The sequence below is a fragment of the Balaenoptera borealis genome (assembly GCF_965194805.1).
Source record: "Balaenoptera borealis genome assembly, chromosome: 10".
NCBI lineage: Eukaryota > Metazoa > Chordata > Mammalia > Artiodactyla > Balaenopteridae > Balaenoptera > Balaenoptera borealis.
The window spans coordinates 55,113,894-55,132,522 of record NC_138874.1 but is presented as its reverse complement, the minus strand read 5'-3'; the positions used below and the strand labels follow the sequence as shown (position 1 = coordinate 55,132,522).

Genomic DNA, 18,629 nt, shown 5'->3' with positions numbered 1-18,629 from the left:
ATTGACTGACTTTTCTTACTAAAATAAATATGGTCCTGGCCTAACCTAATCAACATCTATGAAATCACAGATCTGAGGTATTAGTTATTTTCTTTAATACACATTACACCTAATGCACACGTATTAAATTTTAAAATGTTCCCCCAGGAACCACCTAAAATCGTCTTGTGGACCACCAGGACTAAGGAAATAGATGCTGTTCTGGCCCCACCCCCTTATTTTGCAGATGGGAATCTGAGGCCCAGAGAGAGGCAGTCACTCCCATAAGGTCACACAGTCCAGTGCTCTCTCCACTGCAAGCTGCCCTCCCTCATCGGGAACAAAGAGTTCTCACGCCCTGGCATATCCTCTCATAAAAGAAAAATAAAAAGCCTGCTTCTGAAGGACGGTGATGCAGGCTCCATTTCTGCCTTCCTGCAGCTTCAGAGAGCCATCTGGGGACCTGGCCCAGGTGCCTTGTGCCACTTCAGGTCTGCTCCCACCCTTCCCACAGAGTATGACAGTCAGCCCACCTCCCTGGGGCCCTGGCCCCAGGAAGCTGGTCCCCACTCCAGGGCCCCTGCTCCTCTAGCAGCACCTCAGGGAGAACCAGAGGGCCCCCGTATGCCTGGGAAATGTTAGATGAGTGACTAAAGGACCGAACCAATGAACAAACAACCCATCCCCAAACAGCCCACCTCCCTTAAAAGCGTCCTTCTCTTAAGGACAAACACCTGGGATAGGAAGGCATCGAGAAGTCTGCCATGAGAGGGGATAAGGCTTTGCATTTATTTGCAAGTTCCCTAACCTCTCTGAGCCTCCCTTTACCTCAGTGTAATGGGGCAATAACCCTAAAACTGCCTCTGGAGGTTGCTGGAGGATTAAAGGAGAGAATGTCTAGGAGACAACTCAGTCCAGCACTAGGAATGGCTCATTAATTGTTAGCTTTAAAAAGACAAAGAGTCCAGTTATAAGGTAAATTAATGCTAGAGATGTACTATATGATAAATATAATTAACACTGCTGTATGTTATATATGAAAGTTCTTTTTTAAAATATTTATTTATATTTTTGGTTGCATCGGGTCTTAGTTGCAGCAGCCGAGCTCCTTAGTTGTGGCTCGAGGGCTTAGTTGTGGCTCGCTGGCTCCTTAGCTGTGGCATGCGAACTCTTAGTTGCGGCATGCACATGGGATCTAGTTCCCCGACTGGGGATCAAACCCGAGCCCCCTGCATTGGGAGTGCAGAGTCTCAACCACTGCACCACCAGGGAAGTCCCTGAGAGTTCTTAAAAGAGTAAATCCTAAGAGCTCTCATGACAAAGAAAACTTTTTCTTTTCTATTTCTTTAATGTTATATCTGTATGAGATGATGGATGTTCACTAAACTTATTGTGATAATCATTTCAGGATGTAAGTCAAATCACTATGCTGTACACCTTAAGTGTATACAGGGCTGTATGTCCATTATATCTCAATAAAACTGAAAGAAAAAAAACAAAAAGACAAAAGAGGAGGAAGCAGAAGGCACAACCAGGCTAGACAGAGAGCAGCCAGGGGAGCTTTTCTAACTGGAAAGGGGAACGTTTAATTCTAAGTGAGGTGAGCACCAGAGGAGACTGCAGTGGAGAACCAAGACACAAACGAACAGGGCCGCTCCTGTCTCAGGACCGTGGGTCCCTGAACAATTCCTGTCCTCGTCTTCTTTCTGCTCTGATCTTGAGTCCACCCCCCCTTCAAGATGGAAAGAGTCAAGTGGCTGCTGCCACCCCTGTGGGGAGCCCAGAGCCCAAGTCTCCACTGCTGACTAAGCGTCCCCACCCACCGGAGCCTCCTGGGAGCCGCTAGCCCACCCCACTCCAATCACAGAACATCTGCAGCTGTCCTGAGCACACTGCTAGGACCCAGTGAGTGCCAGCTTCTCAAGGGACGGGGCTGGCTCATCTGTCCCCACCAACCCAGCACAGGGCCAGGCAAACAGTGCTCCCCGGTGGCATGCACAAGCGTTCCCGCTGCCTGAGTTCTTTCTGCCTCTGCAGAGAAGGCCAGTCTGTGATAAGTCACACATCAGGCCTCTGTCCCCAGGTGCAGCAGCAGGCCCGTTTACAGTAGGGACACCAATAATCCCAGCTGGAGAGCATGCCACTGGGGTGAAATCACTGAGCAGTGCCCACTGTCCCTTCTGAACGATGGAGGTATTAGAACCAGAGGCACCTGCCGTGTGGTCTGGTCTCAGTTTCCTCCCCTCTGAAAGGAAGGCATTGCTGCACCAGATGCCCTCCACGGCCCTTTGAAGTTTGCCCAACTGTAACCCCACCCAACTAACTGCCCCAAGTGATGGGTGATACTCCTGTTCAGAAAGGTTGTAAGGGAATCACAGATATTTTACAGCCCCACTTAGAAAGCGGTTTCAATTGAACTCTTTTCAGAATAAGGAAGTCCTTCCTGAGAGCTAACTTATATTCCCTTCTCATGCTTTAACCTCTTTCTATCAGGCTTTCCTTGCAGAAACCATTTGTAGAGCACAGCCTTTGACCTGTGTGGGCAGACAGTTGCTGGGAAGGGGCGGGGCCTGTGTAGGGCAGGCCGCTTGGGGTGGGGCTGCAGGAGGGGCGGGGCCACCAGCAGGGGTGGGACTATGGGCCTTACCCTCTGCCAGCCCGGCTCCTCTCCCCATCCCCACCCCTTGTCCTCTGTCTTCAGCACCCGCAGAAAGGAAAGGGATATTCAGGGACCTGCTCAATTGGACCCCTCCCTAGCGAGGCAACCTGGTGAAGCAGAAAGGGCTTGCATTGGTTTTCTGGGCTGCTGCAACAAATGACCACAAATGGCTTAAAACAACAGAAACGTATTCTCTCAAAATTCTGGAGGCCAGAGTCTGAAACCAAGGTGTCGCTGGGCCATGCTTCTTCCAGAGGCTCTAGGGGAAAATCCTTCCTCGCCTCTTCCAGCTTCTGGTGGCTCCAGGCATTCCTTGGTTCGTCTGCCTTTCCATTCACACGGCTTTCCCCTAGGTGTGTTTGTGTCTTCTCTTCTGTCTCAAAGCTCCCTCTGCCTTTCTCTTACAAGAATACTTGTCATTCAATTTAAGGCACGCTCAGGCGATCCAGGATGATTTCATCTCAAGATTCTGAACCTAATTATATCTGCAAAGACCCTTTTTCCAAATAAGGCCACGTTCACAGGTTCTGGGACATGAACACATCTTTTTGTGGCGGGGGGCACCATCCAACCCACTACAGAGCTCACTGGTCAGAGTCAGAAGTCAAGTCCCCATCCTTCCACAAACTGGCCCCTAGCTCATCACTGTGACCCCAAGCAAGTTCATCACACCTACCTGGAACTCTGCTTCCCCACCACCTGCTGTACCTCCCCTACAGAGTCAGAACTGCAGGTCGCTGACACTCAATAGATCACAACCAGCTTTCCAACATGATGCCTACACATCAGCAGTTCTCAAACTGGAGACATAATTTCAGGGGGGGAAATTATCACAGCTCACCCCCTAAGTGTGTGAATCCCTGACTCAAGAAGCTCAAGTCTGGTTCTATAGAAACTTCTTCAAGTTACAAAGTTAACTACAGAGACGTGTTGCCTTTAGAGCAGATTAAAGGATGTTATAAAGATAACCAAAAGGAAAACAAACTTCTAGACCCATGGACACCCCCCAACCCCGACACATCTGGGTCCCCGGAAGAAGCCCAGCCTCCCACACGGTCACCCCCATCCCCAGGCTGGTGGTCTCCACACACCTCCGCCAGCCTAGACTAGCCCCGCGAATACCCCACCCAACACCCCCACTCCTCCATCCCTGGCTAGCGCACTCTCCCCTTCCAGGACGGCTCCCTCACGGTGAGCTTCTCCCAAATGTGCACAGTGACTTTCCAGCCCACGGAGACTGTCCAGATTGTCAGCGAGGTTGGGAAAAGGTTCAACAAGGCAGTCAGGATTCAGGTAGAGAGAAAGTCAGCTTGGAAACCGGGCCACTCCCATCAGAATTCCCTCACAGACACCACCATGAGCTGCAGTTTCTACTCCAGCTGCACGTTAGATAGAATCACCCGGGGAAGTTTAAAAATTATAGGTGCCTGGGCCCCACCCTAGACCCATGCAATCAGCTCTGAAGATGGGGCTTGGACACGTGCACTTGTGAAATCCTCAAGATGGGAGGCCTCAGAGGCCCAAGGTCCAGAAGGTCCTGTCTTTTGACCTCAGGAAGTGACCCAGTCTCCAAATTCAGTGCCAGCCTCAGAAGCCAGCACCCCACTCCACTCCAGCCGGGCGACTTGCCCCCGATCTGTGACGGGGCGGGCTGGGGGCTGCGCACATGTCTGGGCCCAGCGCCCAGCCCACAGAGGGTGCACAGGAACTGACCACCTGACCCCAAGCACCTCTGCGGCCCCCCCACACTGCACCCAGCACAGCCCGTCCTCTGGTAGGGACGGGAAACAGCACAAGGAGCCTTGTAACTTGTCCAAGGCCACACGCTGCATCCTGGGAGGGGTTCTCCAGCAGGAAGGGGGAGGGCTCTGAGAATGACCAGGCCAAGGCTGTTTTCCTTCTACCCTCTGCGCAAATATTTACTTCCTTGCAGGCCAAGATGCAAACGCCTCCACTGGTGGGAAAGTCTACTCTGGAAAGAATTAAACAAAACACAAGAGGCACCACTTTCACAGTGAAACAGCTCTGGTCTCAGTGATGGATGCAAATGGTGGGTTGTGCCAGTCATGTCCCCCTCTCTAGGCCTCAGCCTCCTCAGCTGTGAAAGGGGAAAGTGCCCAGCTCACAGGGTTGTTCTGAGGACCCAGAGAAGTGACGCGATGTACGGTGATGCAAGTGCAAAGTGGAGGCTCCTCCCACCCTCCAGCCCTTCTCACCAACACCCAGCGAGCTGCCACCGGGGCCCGCCCAGCGATGCTTCTCCTCCCGGCATCCGCGCTGAGGCTTACCGCACAAGACACCCCGCTAAGAGCCCTGGAGGCATCGCCCCATCCAAGCCTGGCCCCCTGTGAGGGACAACGGTTACTGCATTTCCACAGACAAGGAAACTGAGGCACAGAGAGTTGTCCGTGACTTGTCACGTAGCCAATCAGACCTGCTCCTCAACCATCAACCAAGAAGTGCTCGTTCTCCTAACTTGCTGCGTGGTAGAGCTGGGCCTCCAGGCCTGCTCCTCTCAAAGGGTGTTTCTGACCTCAACATCCAGGCCCAACAAATATCCCATTCTGCAGTGACCCACCCTCCTCTCCCAAAGCTCATCTCCACTCCTCTCAGCCTGGCCTCCACGCCCTTCAAGCCCGGCTCCCACCTCCTGGAAGTCCTCCCCAGGGCTCCTCTGCAGTCACGGCCAGGCAGCCCCGCAGGAAACCACACGTTGCCTCCAACTGGCTGCTGCTGCCTGATTTCACCTTCCATCTCCCTCGTGGGCTGACCTCTTAGTCTTCTCTGTCTCCCCTCCCACAGGCCCGGGTGGCAAGGCCCAGCCTGGAGCTGAACAGTACACCTGTCTGACATTCCCTGGCAAGGGCAGACCCTGCCCCTGGGCTCCCAGAAGTGCTTCTCCCATCCCTCCTTCTCCAGGTGCTCCCAGAGCAGTGAGGATACTTCTAGTTTGGCCTCCCTAGACCCACGTGCCCATCATGTGGCACACAGCCTCTGCTGGTACACCACTAAAGCCTAGGAACTAAAGGGTGGGAAGAACTCAGGCCCCAGAAGAGGCTGAATGCACTCCCAAGGGGTCAGACTTCTCCGCCCAAGGGCAAGGCCACAGCCATCTGCTCTAAGCAGGCAGGGAATCCCCAGCAGAAAGCAGCTTCCTCTGATAAGACAAATTCCAGAACTTCTCATCACATCTTGCGTCCCAGCTCCCCCTGAGCTCTGTAAGGCTCCCCAGAGAAGTCTCCATCCCATGGACACCGGGCCTACAGTGTGCTGGGTGCTTCCACATCTCTCATCTTGCAGGGTCCTCCCCACAGCCCTCCGGGGTATCCGCAGAGAATCAGAGAGGTGGTCCTTCACCCAGCGTCACAGCAGAACCAGCACTTGATCCATGTCTCCAAATGGCACTGCCATCAGGTCCTGACAATTAAACCTCCCCTCTGGGCCACTCTAGACCCCAAACTCCTAATATGACCAGAGTCTCTCCACCCACAATCTGGCCCTTAGGCTTCATCTGCTGCAGCCATACCTGCCTACCTCGGGCCTGTGCACTTACTGCTCCCTCCATCTGAGATGCTCTCTACAGGCCTTTTTTGTGGCTGGGTCCTTCTCAGTCTTTGACCTCCTCATAAAGGCCTTCTTTGACCACCCCATTTAAAGTAGGAACTCCCATCCCTTTCTTCCCACTTCCTCCCGAATTTCCTCCTTAGCACCTCTCACAACTAGGTTTATTTCCTGGTTTGTCTGTCTTCCAGGGCTTGGACTAACCTGTCTCATTCATAGTTGTTTCCTGGTAACTATCACAGTGCCTGATATACACAATAGGCATTAAATAACTATTCTGTTGACTGAATAAGCAAACGGTCCCCACCCTGGAGGGAATGGCAGGTCAAGACTGCAATCTCCTGCCTTCCACGAAGATGTCGATTCCAACCCACTCACATCCAGAGGTGCTCTCTGGGAAAGGTTTATCTTCTCAATCCCCTGTGTCCGGGCTTACCCAGAAGACATCTTTCCCCTGTATATGGAGCCAACTGGTATGGAAATTGCATTATCAGTCCCTAATCTGGTTGACTCTAAGCCCCACCCCAGGTTGGCATTGTGAGTCACCGAGAGAGAAGAGGCACGTGGCAGGGGAAAGGAGAAGGGCAGGGGAAAGGAGAACACCTCCTGCTTCTCAGGAACGAACAACCAAAGGCAGCGAGGTCCCAACCCACTCCTACAACTTAAAGCAACCCCTCTCTTACAGGAGGGGGCAGGTTCATGCACAGAAGCCTCGACTAAGCACAAAGAAACTTTCTCGAGGCCTTACTTGCTCATATGGAAAATGAGTGCATTAGAAGGTTCTCCAAATCCCTTCCGGGACTGCCTTCCTGATTCTCTGGATTTTAAAGGTCCCATGACCAAGCTGGGGGAAGGGAGGACCTCTCTGGGCCTGAGGCCTGAGCCCAGCCCCAGATCATCTCTGACAGCCCATGGGGCATGGTAACCGCTTCTCCAGTGTGAAGGCTGCCTCACTTTCTGCTTGAGTTTCACTATTTTCTCTTTGAAATGCTTGCCTAGAACAAGAGGGAAACAGACCTGCCCAATCAATCAAACAATAAAAAAATGTTGAATATGTACATATATGTACAAGGAGATGTCCAAATGGGTATTAACCCCAACAATGGTTCTCTCTCAGTGGTAGAATCAAAGGTAACTTTTATTTTCGTCTGTGTACTTACCTGAATTGCTTGGAATTCTTTTTTAACTATGTGCACATATTATTTTCACACAAACAAAGCTCTTTTCAAAACTTAGGAATTCCTGCTATGGACTTCCCTGGTGGCGCAGTGGTTAAGAATCCGCCTGCCAATGCAGGGGACACAGGTTTGATCACTGGTCCGGGAAGATCCCACATGCCATGCAGCAACTAAGCCCATGCGCCACAACTACTGAGTCTGCGCTCTGGAGCCCGCGAGCCCCAACTACTGGAGCCCATGCACCCTAGAGCCCACGTGCCACAACTACTGAGCCCACGTGCTGCTACTACTGAAGCCCACGCACCTAGAGCCCGTGCTCCTCAACAAGAGAAGCCACCACAATGAGAAGCCCACGCACCGCAACAAAGAGTAGCCTCTGCTCGCCACAACTAGAGAAAGCCCGCACACAGCAACGAAGACCCAATGCAGCCAAAAAAAAAAAAAAAAAAGGAAATTCCTTCTATGCTTAAGTGAGAGGCCAGGTATTTGGCTCCTTCCAGAAATGCTGTCCTCCACCTACCTTGAGCCCTGACATGTGGAGGGACTACCACGGGGTAGGGGCTGGGGGTACAATGGCTGGTAAAGGTCACAGTGACCCCATGAAGAAACTGAAGTCAGGCAACTGGGTCCTGGTCTGGGTCTGTCACTAACTTGCTGTGGGGTCTCAGATACTTGCTTCCTCTCTCCAGGCCTGTTTTCTCCTCAGTAAAACAAAAAGGTCACACTAGAGGTTCCTTCAAGGGCCCTTCTAATTCTCAGTGAGTACCAAGAAGAATAGAGAGGAAGGTTGGGAAAGAACAGCTAATCCTTAAGTAGCTGGTGTAGTGTTTATCATGTGCTAGGCATTGCTCTAAGCTCTTCCTATAATTAATCCATTTAATGGTCTCAGCAACTCTCAGGTAGGTTCTGGTGTCACCCACTTTACAGATAAGACAACTGAGGCAGATGGAAGTTAGTGCCTATGTCACTCAACCTGTAAGTGTCAGAGTTGGGATTTGAACCCAGATAGCTTGGTACAGAGTCCACACTCTTAACCATGAAACGTTAGGGAAAAATAAAGCATCACAGATGAAACTATGATAACGGGGCCCATCCTTGGAGAGTGCAAGAAGAGTTAATATTGCCTCTGGCATTTATAACCTTCATCACCTAACCACACCCACTTCCTTCTCAATCATCAACACCCCTCAGCCCTGACACCATTACCCAATTGAAAACCCTACCTCATTGTCAAGACAACAGGTGCTTTCTAGAGAGCCAGTGTCTCCATGACCAGTAAAGCCCACTTTGCAAATTCAAGGCGTCAGCAAACCTGACCACTGCTGGCTACCCACCCAGCTCAGCCTCTGATCCAGGTACCCATATCTCCAATCCTCGCTTCCAAGATGCAGGTTGGGACTCAACTGCCCCAATGCAACAAGCCTTCCCTGAGCACCTACTGTGTGCCCGGCCCCAAGACCAGCATTTGGAAGAGGATATGAATGAGCTACACCCCTGACCTCCAGGAGCCCACAGTTCAGTGAGGAAAAACAGTCATGTAAACGGATCTCTAGGATACCCTGTGGTTGGTGCTATAATTAGAGGTGTGTCCCCAGTGGGCAAAGGGCACATGTGTCAGAGTGATTCACCCATGTGGTGGGAAGAGGAGGCTCCAAGAGCCCCTGGGTGAGCTCATTTCTCACTGAACTGGGAATGAGGAGACGTGGGGGCTAGTGCCAGCTCTGCTCAGTGACCGTGAGACACACCCCCTCTGAGCCCCGAGGTGGCCCTCTAAAAACGAGAGGGCCCCCAAGTGTGGGACAAGAGATCACTGTAAGGGGTTCAAGGTCATATTCATATTGACTCACAGACTGAGAAGTTTTCATTGCTCATTTCCCTTCTGATCCTTCCAATCTCATCAAGGAGCAAATCTCAGCTTTGGTGTCGGTTTGTCTTTACGCCTCTCAAACACTTGCCAAACTGCTTTTGAACAACCAGGGCAAGCCTCAGGTTTGTAGCCTACAGCACCCACAGTATCAGGCTAGGATTAAATAACTTGTTTTGTCTTCCCTGCACTATATTTACTGTCATATTTACCTGCTATTTTTTTTTAACATCTTTATTGGAGTATAACTGCTTTACAAAGTTCTGTTAGTTTCTGCTGTATAACAAAGTGAATCAGCTATATGTATACATATATCCCCATATCCCCTCCCTCTTGCATCTCCCTCCCACCCTCCCTATCCCACCCCCTAGGTGGTCACAAAGCACCCAGCTGATCTCCCTGTGCAATGCAGCTGCTTCCCACTAGCTATCTATTTTACATTTGGTAGTGTATATATGTCAATGCCACTCTCTCACTTCATCCCAGCTTACCCTTCCCCCTCCCTGTGTCCTCAAGTCCATTCTCTATGTCTGCATCTTTATTCCTGTCCCGCCCCTAGGTTCGTCAGAACAATTTTTTTTTAGATTCCGTATATATGTGTTAGCATACAGTATTTGTTTTTCTCTTTCTGACTTACTTCACTCTGTATGACAAGACTCTAGGTCCATCCACCTCACTACAAATAACTCAGTTTCGTTTCTTTTTATGGCTGAGTAATATTCCATTGTATATATGTGCCACATCTTCTTTATCCATTCATCTGTAGATGGACACTTAGGTTGCTTCCATGTCCTGGCTATTGTAAATAGTGCTGCAATGAACATTGTGGTACATGACTCTTTTTGAATTACGGTTTTCTCAGGGTATATGCCCAGTAGTGGGATTGCTAGGTCATATGGTAGTTCTAGTTTTAGTTTTTTAAGGAACCTCCATACTGTTCTCCATAGTGGCTGTATCAGTTTACATTCCCACCAACAGTGCAAGAGGCTTCCCTTTTCTCCACACCCTCTCCAGCATTTATTGTTTGTAGATTTTTTTTTAAGTTTGTTTGTTTATTTATTTATTTATGGCTGTGTTGGGTCTTCATTGCTTCACGCAGGCTTTCTCTAGTTGTGGCGAGCGGGGGCTACTCTTTGTTGCGGTGCCCAGGGTTCTCATTGCGGTGGCTTCTCTTGTTGCGGAGCACAGGCTCTAGGCGTGCGGGCTTCGGTAGTTGCAGCACGTGGGCTCAGTAGTTGTGGCTCGCGGGCTCTAGAGCACAGGCTCAGTAGTTGTGGTGCACAGGCTTAGTTGCTCCACAGCATGTGGGATCTTCCCGGACCAGGGCTCGAACCCGTGTCCCCTAAATTAGCAGGCGGATCCTTAACCACTGTGCCACCAGGGAAGTCCCTGTTTGTAGATTTTTTGATGATGGCCATTCTGACCGGTGTTAGGTGATACCTCATTGTAGTTTTGATCTGCATTTCTACCTGCTATTTTTTATGAGGAATATTGGTTCCCCATTGGCAGTGGTGATATAAAGCCTCCTTTTAAAAATAAACTTACGTTTAAAAAGTGAATCAGCTTAAAGTAATATAATATTACATGTAAATAATATTATAACAGTTACAGCCTCTATGTATGGCTATTTTAACAACATCTATCAAAATTTTTAATGCACATACAAAAACAGGTGAAGCTGTTCTGTGCTATTAGACATCCCAATAGTGATTACTACTGGTGAGAAGGGGTAGCGACTGGCAGTGGACACAATGGGAGTTTCTGGCTTCTTCTGTCCATTCTGCTGGTTGACCTGGGGGCTGATTATACAGTGGTGTTCACTTTGTAAAAATTAATCAAGTTGTACACACTTATGGTGAGTGTATTCCTGTATGTATATTATATATTCATATACCCTTTAACCCAGCAATTCCACTTTTAAAAATTACCCTGAAGACATACACACATATGTGCAAAATGACACATTCGAAGATGCTCACTGCGGCACTGTTTGCGGTAACGAAAGATTGGAAACAACCTGAGTTCCCCAGCTGGAGACTGATTAAGTATATTTTGGCTTAGCCTACAGTGAATTCTATGCAGCCATCAAACAGAATGAGGCAGCCTCTAGCAAAGCTCCAAATTTTACACAGATTTAAATTTAAGTGAAAAGGTAAGGGCAGAGCTGTGTATAGTATGCTACTTTATGCAGGGGGAACAAAAAAGAATATATAACATATGCACATGTTTGTGCCTAGGACATCCTGTGCCTAGGATAGCATCTCAGAAAAGAATCATAAGAAACTCTTAACAGAGGTCTCCTCTGGACAGGGCAGGCCAGGAGAGAGGGATAGGAGGAAGGCTTATCACTGATGACGACTCTTCTATACTTTTAAATTTTGTACAGTGTCCTTGCATTTCCTATTTGATAGTAGGTTTTAAAGCAAAAAGCCCTACAGAAGGTGCATGGCTATGGTAAAACTTATGGCTCCTTAAATACTGAGATGAAAGTGTTGGCACTTTGGGCTTATAAAGCAAGTATATGGCCCTACTCCTCCTCCCAAGGGACGGAGATTATAGGCTCTCCTGTAATGGCTTCCAATTAACAGCAAACACAGTCTAGGACAAATTACTTAAACTGGGCCTCCACCCTGCAGTCAAATTCTGGCACCTGGAGTTGCCCTGGCAGGTGGCTGAGCTCTTGGCATGCATAGGGAGATTTTTAAGCACAAATACCTGCAAGGATGGGAAGTTAACGATTTGGTAAGGCAATCTCAGGTGGCTGGAAAGGAAAGATTCTGAGTTCTTGCAGATTCTGAGCACCCTGCTCCAAGAGAGACAAAGCAAAGGCCACAGAGTGGTCTTTTCTCAGGGCTGCAGGGGACAGTGACAGGACAAGGCCTTGAAAATTCGAGTTCCGTTTTAACTGTGCAACCTTCTTTTTTATAGCACTTGGTTTCCCCGCATGTCACTGTTTCTCCACATCACTAACCCCAAAAACAATCCAATGAAGTGTGGGGCAGGGTATCAGTTATCCATTTTACAGATGGAAAAATGGAGGTGCGAAGAGGTTAAGAGACTGGTCAGTGATTATATATCAAGAGAAGGGGTGAAGCCAAAAAAGTAACCCCCACCTTCTGACTCCTGGTCTTCCCCTATTTTCCCACCTCCCCACCCATCAACCTTAGCCTGCTTTCTTTCAACTCTGACCTACAGAGAATGAGCTTCTGAGGCCAGACAAACAAGGAGAAGGCAAAAAAAAAACCCAGAATCAGAATCAAAGAGCCTACAAGACCATCTAACTCAGCCGTTTTTAACCCTGACCACACGCTAGAATTACCTGGGGAGCTTAAATAAGTTTAAATAAATACATATGCCAGGGCCTAGGTATCTGTAGTGTTTGTAAAATTCTGTAGTTGATTCCGATGCAAATCACCCCCATCCCAGTTCCACATAAAACCTTCTGCCTCCCTGGAGCCTCCATCAGTGGGTCTGTGCTCCATCCTCCGGCACCCACACATACTGCTCTTCTCTCTTCCACGTTACATAGAGTCAGAGAATTGGACTGGGAGCTGGGCAAGTCAATTAACAGCTCCGAGGCCCCAAACATGGAAATGACTTGCCTAAGCTCTCCCAGTGATTCAAAACAGAACAAGACTAGAATCTGGATCTCTTGACTACCAGGTAAGGTCACATCCACAGAGGGGTCACAAGGAAAGCCAGGCTTGATGGCAGATCTAACAGTTCCTGCCAGCAGAATAGACCCAATGAGGGCTGAGGAGAAGACCAGGAGTGTGCATGTGTTTTGAGGGGGAGGGGTGTCAGGTACCTGGGCAAGTCTGCCCTGTGGCATACTGGGGGTAGGGGGCTATTCTAGAGTGGCAGGGCTGGCACTGGCCTGTAGAAAGATGTCCTCATTTCTACGAGGGGGCCCAGCCTAGTCTGAAATCTCCATAAAGAAATCCAGTCTATTGGGTCAGCTTACCAGGAGGGCCCAGCTCCCTCGCCCATAATAATAATAATAAGCAATGTACTTGACCTGTTTCATTTAATCTCCACAACCATTCTGAAAGTTGAGTATAATTACTGTCTCCATTTGCAGACGGGGAAACTATGGCCTAGAGAGTTGAAGTAACTTCTCCCAAGATCACTCAGCTGGAAAGTGGTAGTGGCAGGATTCGAAGCCTGGTTCATGTCCAGCCACTACCACCCTGCCCCCAACGAGAGAGAGAGAAGGTTAAGTGCAGGGGCTTTTTTAAGTTACTGAGCACCTGGGAGCAGCCGGAGACCACACGTCTGGTGGAATCCTCCTTTCACCACAGAGGAAATCAAGGCACCTGTAAAAGCATCTTGCTCAGGGGCATCGGCAAGTAAATAGTGGGGACAGCATAAGGAGTTCAGGTCTCCCGACTCCGGACCACAAAGCCTGACCACTTCTCCGCAGACGGATGGAGAGACGAACTCAGTAATACCCGGCAGGTGGGGTGAGCGCGGCCAAACGTGGTAACCACAGCCTACGGCACCAGCGGAAGCGCAGCGGACTCGCAGAACCAAACTGCTGGTCAGGTGCACACAGGTGAGCCAGGCGGAGCTCCTTCGTCGGAGCCGTTGCCACCAACCTCTAAGGCTCCGCACCGGGCGGCTGAAATTCATGCTGAGCTAGAGCAACCATAATTTCCTAGTTCGCAAAGAGAGTGGGACGAGAATCCAGGAGTGCGCTTCTGCCCCTCCCTGGAGCAGACAAGCCTGGACCCAGCCCACCCCCACCGCCGGCTCAGCGTGTGGGTGAACAAGGGAGTGCCGACTCCCCCTCCCATGCCGGGGCCCGACTGGGGTCACTCACCCAGAACACCGTGGAGTAGATGACGAGCGAGAACTTGAGCCAGAGATAGGAGAGGCGCGCGCAGTAGCGCACCTGCTCCGAGTCTCCGCGGGGCATCCTGGGGGGCTCCCGGGCTGGGTCCCTCGCTGCCAGCAGCCCCACCTGAGGCTGCCTGCCCGGCTTCCCTCCCCGCCACCGGCGCTCACTCGGGGACTGACACCGGCGAGCCGCAATCACAGCCCCGGCCCGGGTCCACCCAGCCCCAGGGCCAATGGGCGCTCTGGGAGGGGGCGGGCCTGGGGCGGGGCAGCGGCCTGGACCCAGAGGAGGCCGAGGGAGGGGCGGGGGCGAGGGTTTTGCGAACGAGGTCGCGTGCAGCTCTGGAAGCGCCTGTGCTCAGGCACGTTGGGGGCCGTGGGAGAGTGTGTGCAGAGGGGCGCTAGGGAGACAGCTAGAGTGCTTCTTCATTCAGGGTACACAGAAATGCTCGCTTTCCACTGCTGTCAAGAGAGAAGACTATGGGAAAAGAGCAGGTATTTACGGCTAAGGTGTTAAAATGTGCAAATGAGTGTGCAAGGCATGAATGGAATAAGGAAGTGGAGTGCCTCAGCCTAAGGGGGTTGGGAGAGCCGCATCTAGGAAGGTGCCGCAGACGAGGGTGCGGCTAGGGGCCCTCGTGGAGCTGAGGCCCGCAGTTTCCTTTTGGAACAGTTTGGAGGCTTTTCCCCAAGTCTCTGAGATTCCCCTTCTCTGCGGTCAGGTGAGATCCCAACCCTGCCCCAGTGGCCTCCTCCTCTGAGAAGCCCTCACCCCCTCGCCCCAACTCAGGAGCCCCCTCCCTTGCACACACTCAGCCCAGGTCTGACCCAGCTTCTTCGCACCCAGCCTTTCCCCTGCCTGGGGTCAGAATCTGTCTTCCTGGCTGTGAGTCTGTTTCCCACAGCCCCTCCTTGACTCACTGCTATTTCCTTTCCCTGCAGGCCTAGCTCAGCCTGGGGCTTCGGAGACCAGCAATCAGTGTTTGTGCCATTCAGGAATTAAATGTGTGGCCCAGAGGTTGTGAGCTCACGGCAGCACTAGGTGGGGTCCCTGGTGGTGACTGCAGGAACGGTGCACTTGTCCCAGTCCCCTGCCCTGGACTCCCAAGCCTCCCAGAGAGAAATAGAGATCAGGCTGGCCCAGCCCCCAGGGCTCTGCCATAGAAAGAAGAAAGTAAGGTGGGGGTGGGGAGGGAGGCAATGCCCTGCCCAGGGAGTTAAAAGGAAGCCAGTTTCCTGGTACTAGGAAGCAAGCCTTGTAAGGTTGGGTAGAGACTTGGAACCAGGAACTGCTGAGGGTCACCTTCAAATGAATAACTGGGGGCTAAGAAGGCATCCTACCTCAAGGTTAGAAGTCATCCTTTCTGTCCTTTAAGGAGGAAGAAATTAACTCTTTACCCCTCTTTGCAGGACTACCTTCCCTCACCAGCCCCATAGAGCCAGGCTTACACCTACTCATGGAGGTGCTCATCTCCATCCCCAGGAGGGCTAGCTCAGCACCTTGCCCTCGGAGGGGTTGTCTGTCTCCCTCTCCCTGGGGGTTCCCCTCCTAGCCTCCTTCCCAACTCCGGTTTTCTTTCAGTTGCCCCCGCCTTAGTCCTGACCTCTCTAGCTAGCTGCACTCTCTCCTCTTTCAAGTCTTCCCTAGTGACACGAACACATCTGAGTGGTCCCTCTCAGCTCTCCCTGAGCCCCTATACGATGATGCCCTGAGAGATGAGGCTGAGACACCCCCGCAGAGGGAGCCTGGAGCTCTTTGGGGCTAGCACAGCCTTTCCCGGGCTCCTGAGCAACTTCGTTGTCCCTCCCACCCCCAACCTAACCCCAAGCACTATGGGCTGCTCCTCAGACACATCTGCAAATACTGAAATCTCAGAAGAAGTAATGACCTATTTTCAATTTTTCTCTCCTTTTGCCAGGAACTCTGGGCTGGGGGTCAGCAGGCCTGGTGCCAAGCCTGGCTTTGCCATTAACTTTGTTAGAATATGTGGCATAAATAGTATGACACAGAGGTGGGAGTGTGACCCTGGCTGCAGTTTCGAACCACGTGGTGAGCTTTAAATGTATCCTGATATCCAAGCCCCATCCCAGTCCAGTTAAGTCAGAATCTCCACCAGCCGGGACCTGGGAATCAATATTGTTGTAAAGGTGCCAGGTAATTTCTAAAGGGCAGCTATGACTGAGTATCACCAAGTCTAGAGGTAGTCATGAGGGTGAGGTGGTGAGCCAGAATTTATCAGAAAGGCCACAGTCCAGAGGGCTCTAAGCTATCCAGTGGTGTGCTGGTCAATGTTTAATAACTGGCTCTCTGGTTGGTGGGGTGGGCAGGGAAACCCTGTTGCCACTTTCCATAGTGTAAATACTTCCACCATGTCTGAGATGTGCACAATCACACCCAATCAGCTCAGCACAGCCCTGCAGCTCTCCCTATCTCAATAATGATTAGCATAGAGAAGAGCGCCATAATGAATGCATCAGTGAAATTCATGGCTTATTAATTAGCACAACAGGTATTAGAAATAAGCTATCTTTTGGTGAAATTACTGCTGGCATACCTTGGAGATATTGTAGGCTGGGTTCCAGACCACTACAATAAAGCCAGTATCGCAATAAAGCGAGCGACATGAATTTTTGTTACCCAGTGCATATAAAAGATACGTTTATACTATACCACTGTCTACTAAGTGTGCAATAGCATTATGTCTAAAAAAGCAATGTATATACCTAATTTAAAAATACTCCACTGCTGGACTTCCTGGTGGCGCAGTGGTTAAGAACCCGCCTGCCAATACAGGGGACATGGGTTCAGTCCCTGGTCCAGGAAGATCCCACATGCCATGGAGCAACTAAGCCCACAAGCCACAACTACTTAGCCCGCATGCTGCAACTACTGAAGCCCAAGTGCCTAGAGCCTGTGCTCCGCTACAAGAGAAGCCACTACAATGAAAAGCCCGTGCACCGCATCGAAGAATGGCCCCCGCTCGCCACAACTAGAAGACCCAGTGACGAAGACCCAACACAGCCAAGAAGTAAACTTTTAAAAAATAAAAATATAAACTTTTAAAAAGGGCTTCCCTGGTGGTGCAGCGGTTGAGAATTCGCCTGCCAATGCAGGGGACACGGGTTCGAGCCCTGGTCTGGGAAGATCCCACATGCCGTGGAACAACTGCGCCCGTGAGCCACAACTACTGAGCCTGCGCGTCTGGAGCCTGTGCTCCGCAACAAGAGAGGCCGCGATAGTGAGAGGCCCGCGCACCGCGATGAAGAGTGGCCCCCGCTTGCCACAACTAGAGAAAGCCCTCGCAGAGAAACGAAGACCCAACACAGCCAAAAATAAATAAATAAATTTATTTAAAAAAAAAAAAAGAACTTAAGCTTTAAAAAAAAAAGAGACAGGAGCTGCCCAGGAAATACCTTTAAAAAAAAAAAAAAAAAACTTTTAAAAAATAAATAAAAATACTTCATTGCTAAAAAATGCTAATCATCATCTGAGCCTTCGAGTCATAATCTTTTCGCAATAGTAACATCGAAGATAACTGATCACCATAACAAATATAATAATGAAAAAATTTGAAATATTGCAAGAATTACCAAAATGTGACACAGAGACATGAAATGAGGCAATGCTGTTGGACTTGACACAGGGCTCCCACAAACCAATTTGTAAAAAAACGCAGTATCTTCAAAGCACAATAAAGCGAAGTGCAATAAAACAAGGTGTGCCTGTAGCATTCGAGATATGTAGGTTGGCTAAAATGATGCAGGGCGCCATCCTTCCTTCTTCAGAGTAAAAAAAAAATCTCACTTAAGGATGATGCACTGGGCTAAATCCTTGAGGCATCCCAAATCCTGAGGGATTCTGGTTGCCTGATGTGACCATCTGTCTAGCTGAATCCTGCATCTAGAATGTTGTATCTTTCTTGAGTGGACCCTTCATGCAAGGTGACAGAGCACCTAAAAGGACAGAGGGCTGAGCCTTCACTGACTTTACAGAACAGACTGTATGAACCGGTTTTGTGGCTTCCTGCTAGTAAATGCTTGTTGTATACATATTTGTATGGGTAGCAGAATTTGTTCTGAGATCTATTATCATGATAACCTGGCAGGGAGATTGTAGGGGGAAATAACTAACCTCACCTTTAGCGGCTACTACTGCTTATGAAAAAGAAACCTACGGATTGTACACAATCAACTTGGCTCTCATAAGTTTGCATCCCTGCCTCTGCTTCCCCATCTGTGAAACCATGAGGCTGAACTGTTTTTCTTCTAGTTCTAACAATCTGAGCTATAGTCCTCACAGACAAATCAGTCAGCAAATGTACACTGAGCTTCTACTATGACTCAGGGCCTGCCCCAGGCTCTGGGGATACAGCTGTAAACAAGATAGACAAGAGCTTCTATTCTCTTCTACTGGGGCATGGGAAGGGGGACAGGGGGGCGGGGGGGAGCAGGGACATGCAACATGCATGACAACTACTACATGAAAAGGGTAATTTCAGGTACTGATATGTGCTAAAGATGCGGGAGAAGAGCTTCTAGTGGAAGCAGC

At 50.1% G+C, this 18,629-nt stretch overlaps 1 protein-coding gene and 1 long non-coding RNA gene across 5 annotated transcripts in view; one reads left to right on the top strand and one right to left on the bottom strand.

Annotated features, from left to right (window-relative positions):
• The window catches only part of TSPAN15 (tetraspanin 15), a 49,856-nt gene extending 35,574 nt beyond the window's left edge, over window positions 1–14,282 (bottom strand). For 3 of the 4 annotated variants that reach the window (XM_082407318.1, XM_082407320.1, XM_082407319.1), the window contains exon 1: window positions 14,064–14,282. In XM_082407318.1, the coding sequence (XP_082263444.1) occupies window positions 14,064–14,159 (96 nt within the window). In that variant the 5' untranslated portion in view covers window positions 14,160–14,282. The remainder of the gene's footprint in view (window positions 1–14,063) is intronic. The other variant, XM_082407317.1, reaches the window with a different exon arrangement.
• LOC309635739 overlaps window positions 1–18,629 on the top strand; it is a 191,839-nt gene that overhangs the window by 121,509 nt on the left and 51,701 nt on the right. The gene's annotated exons all lie outside the window — the stretch shown is intronic.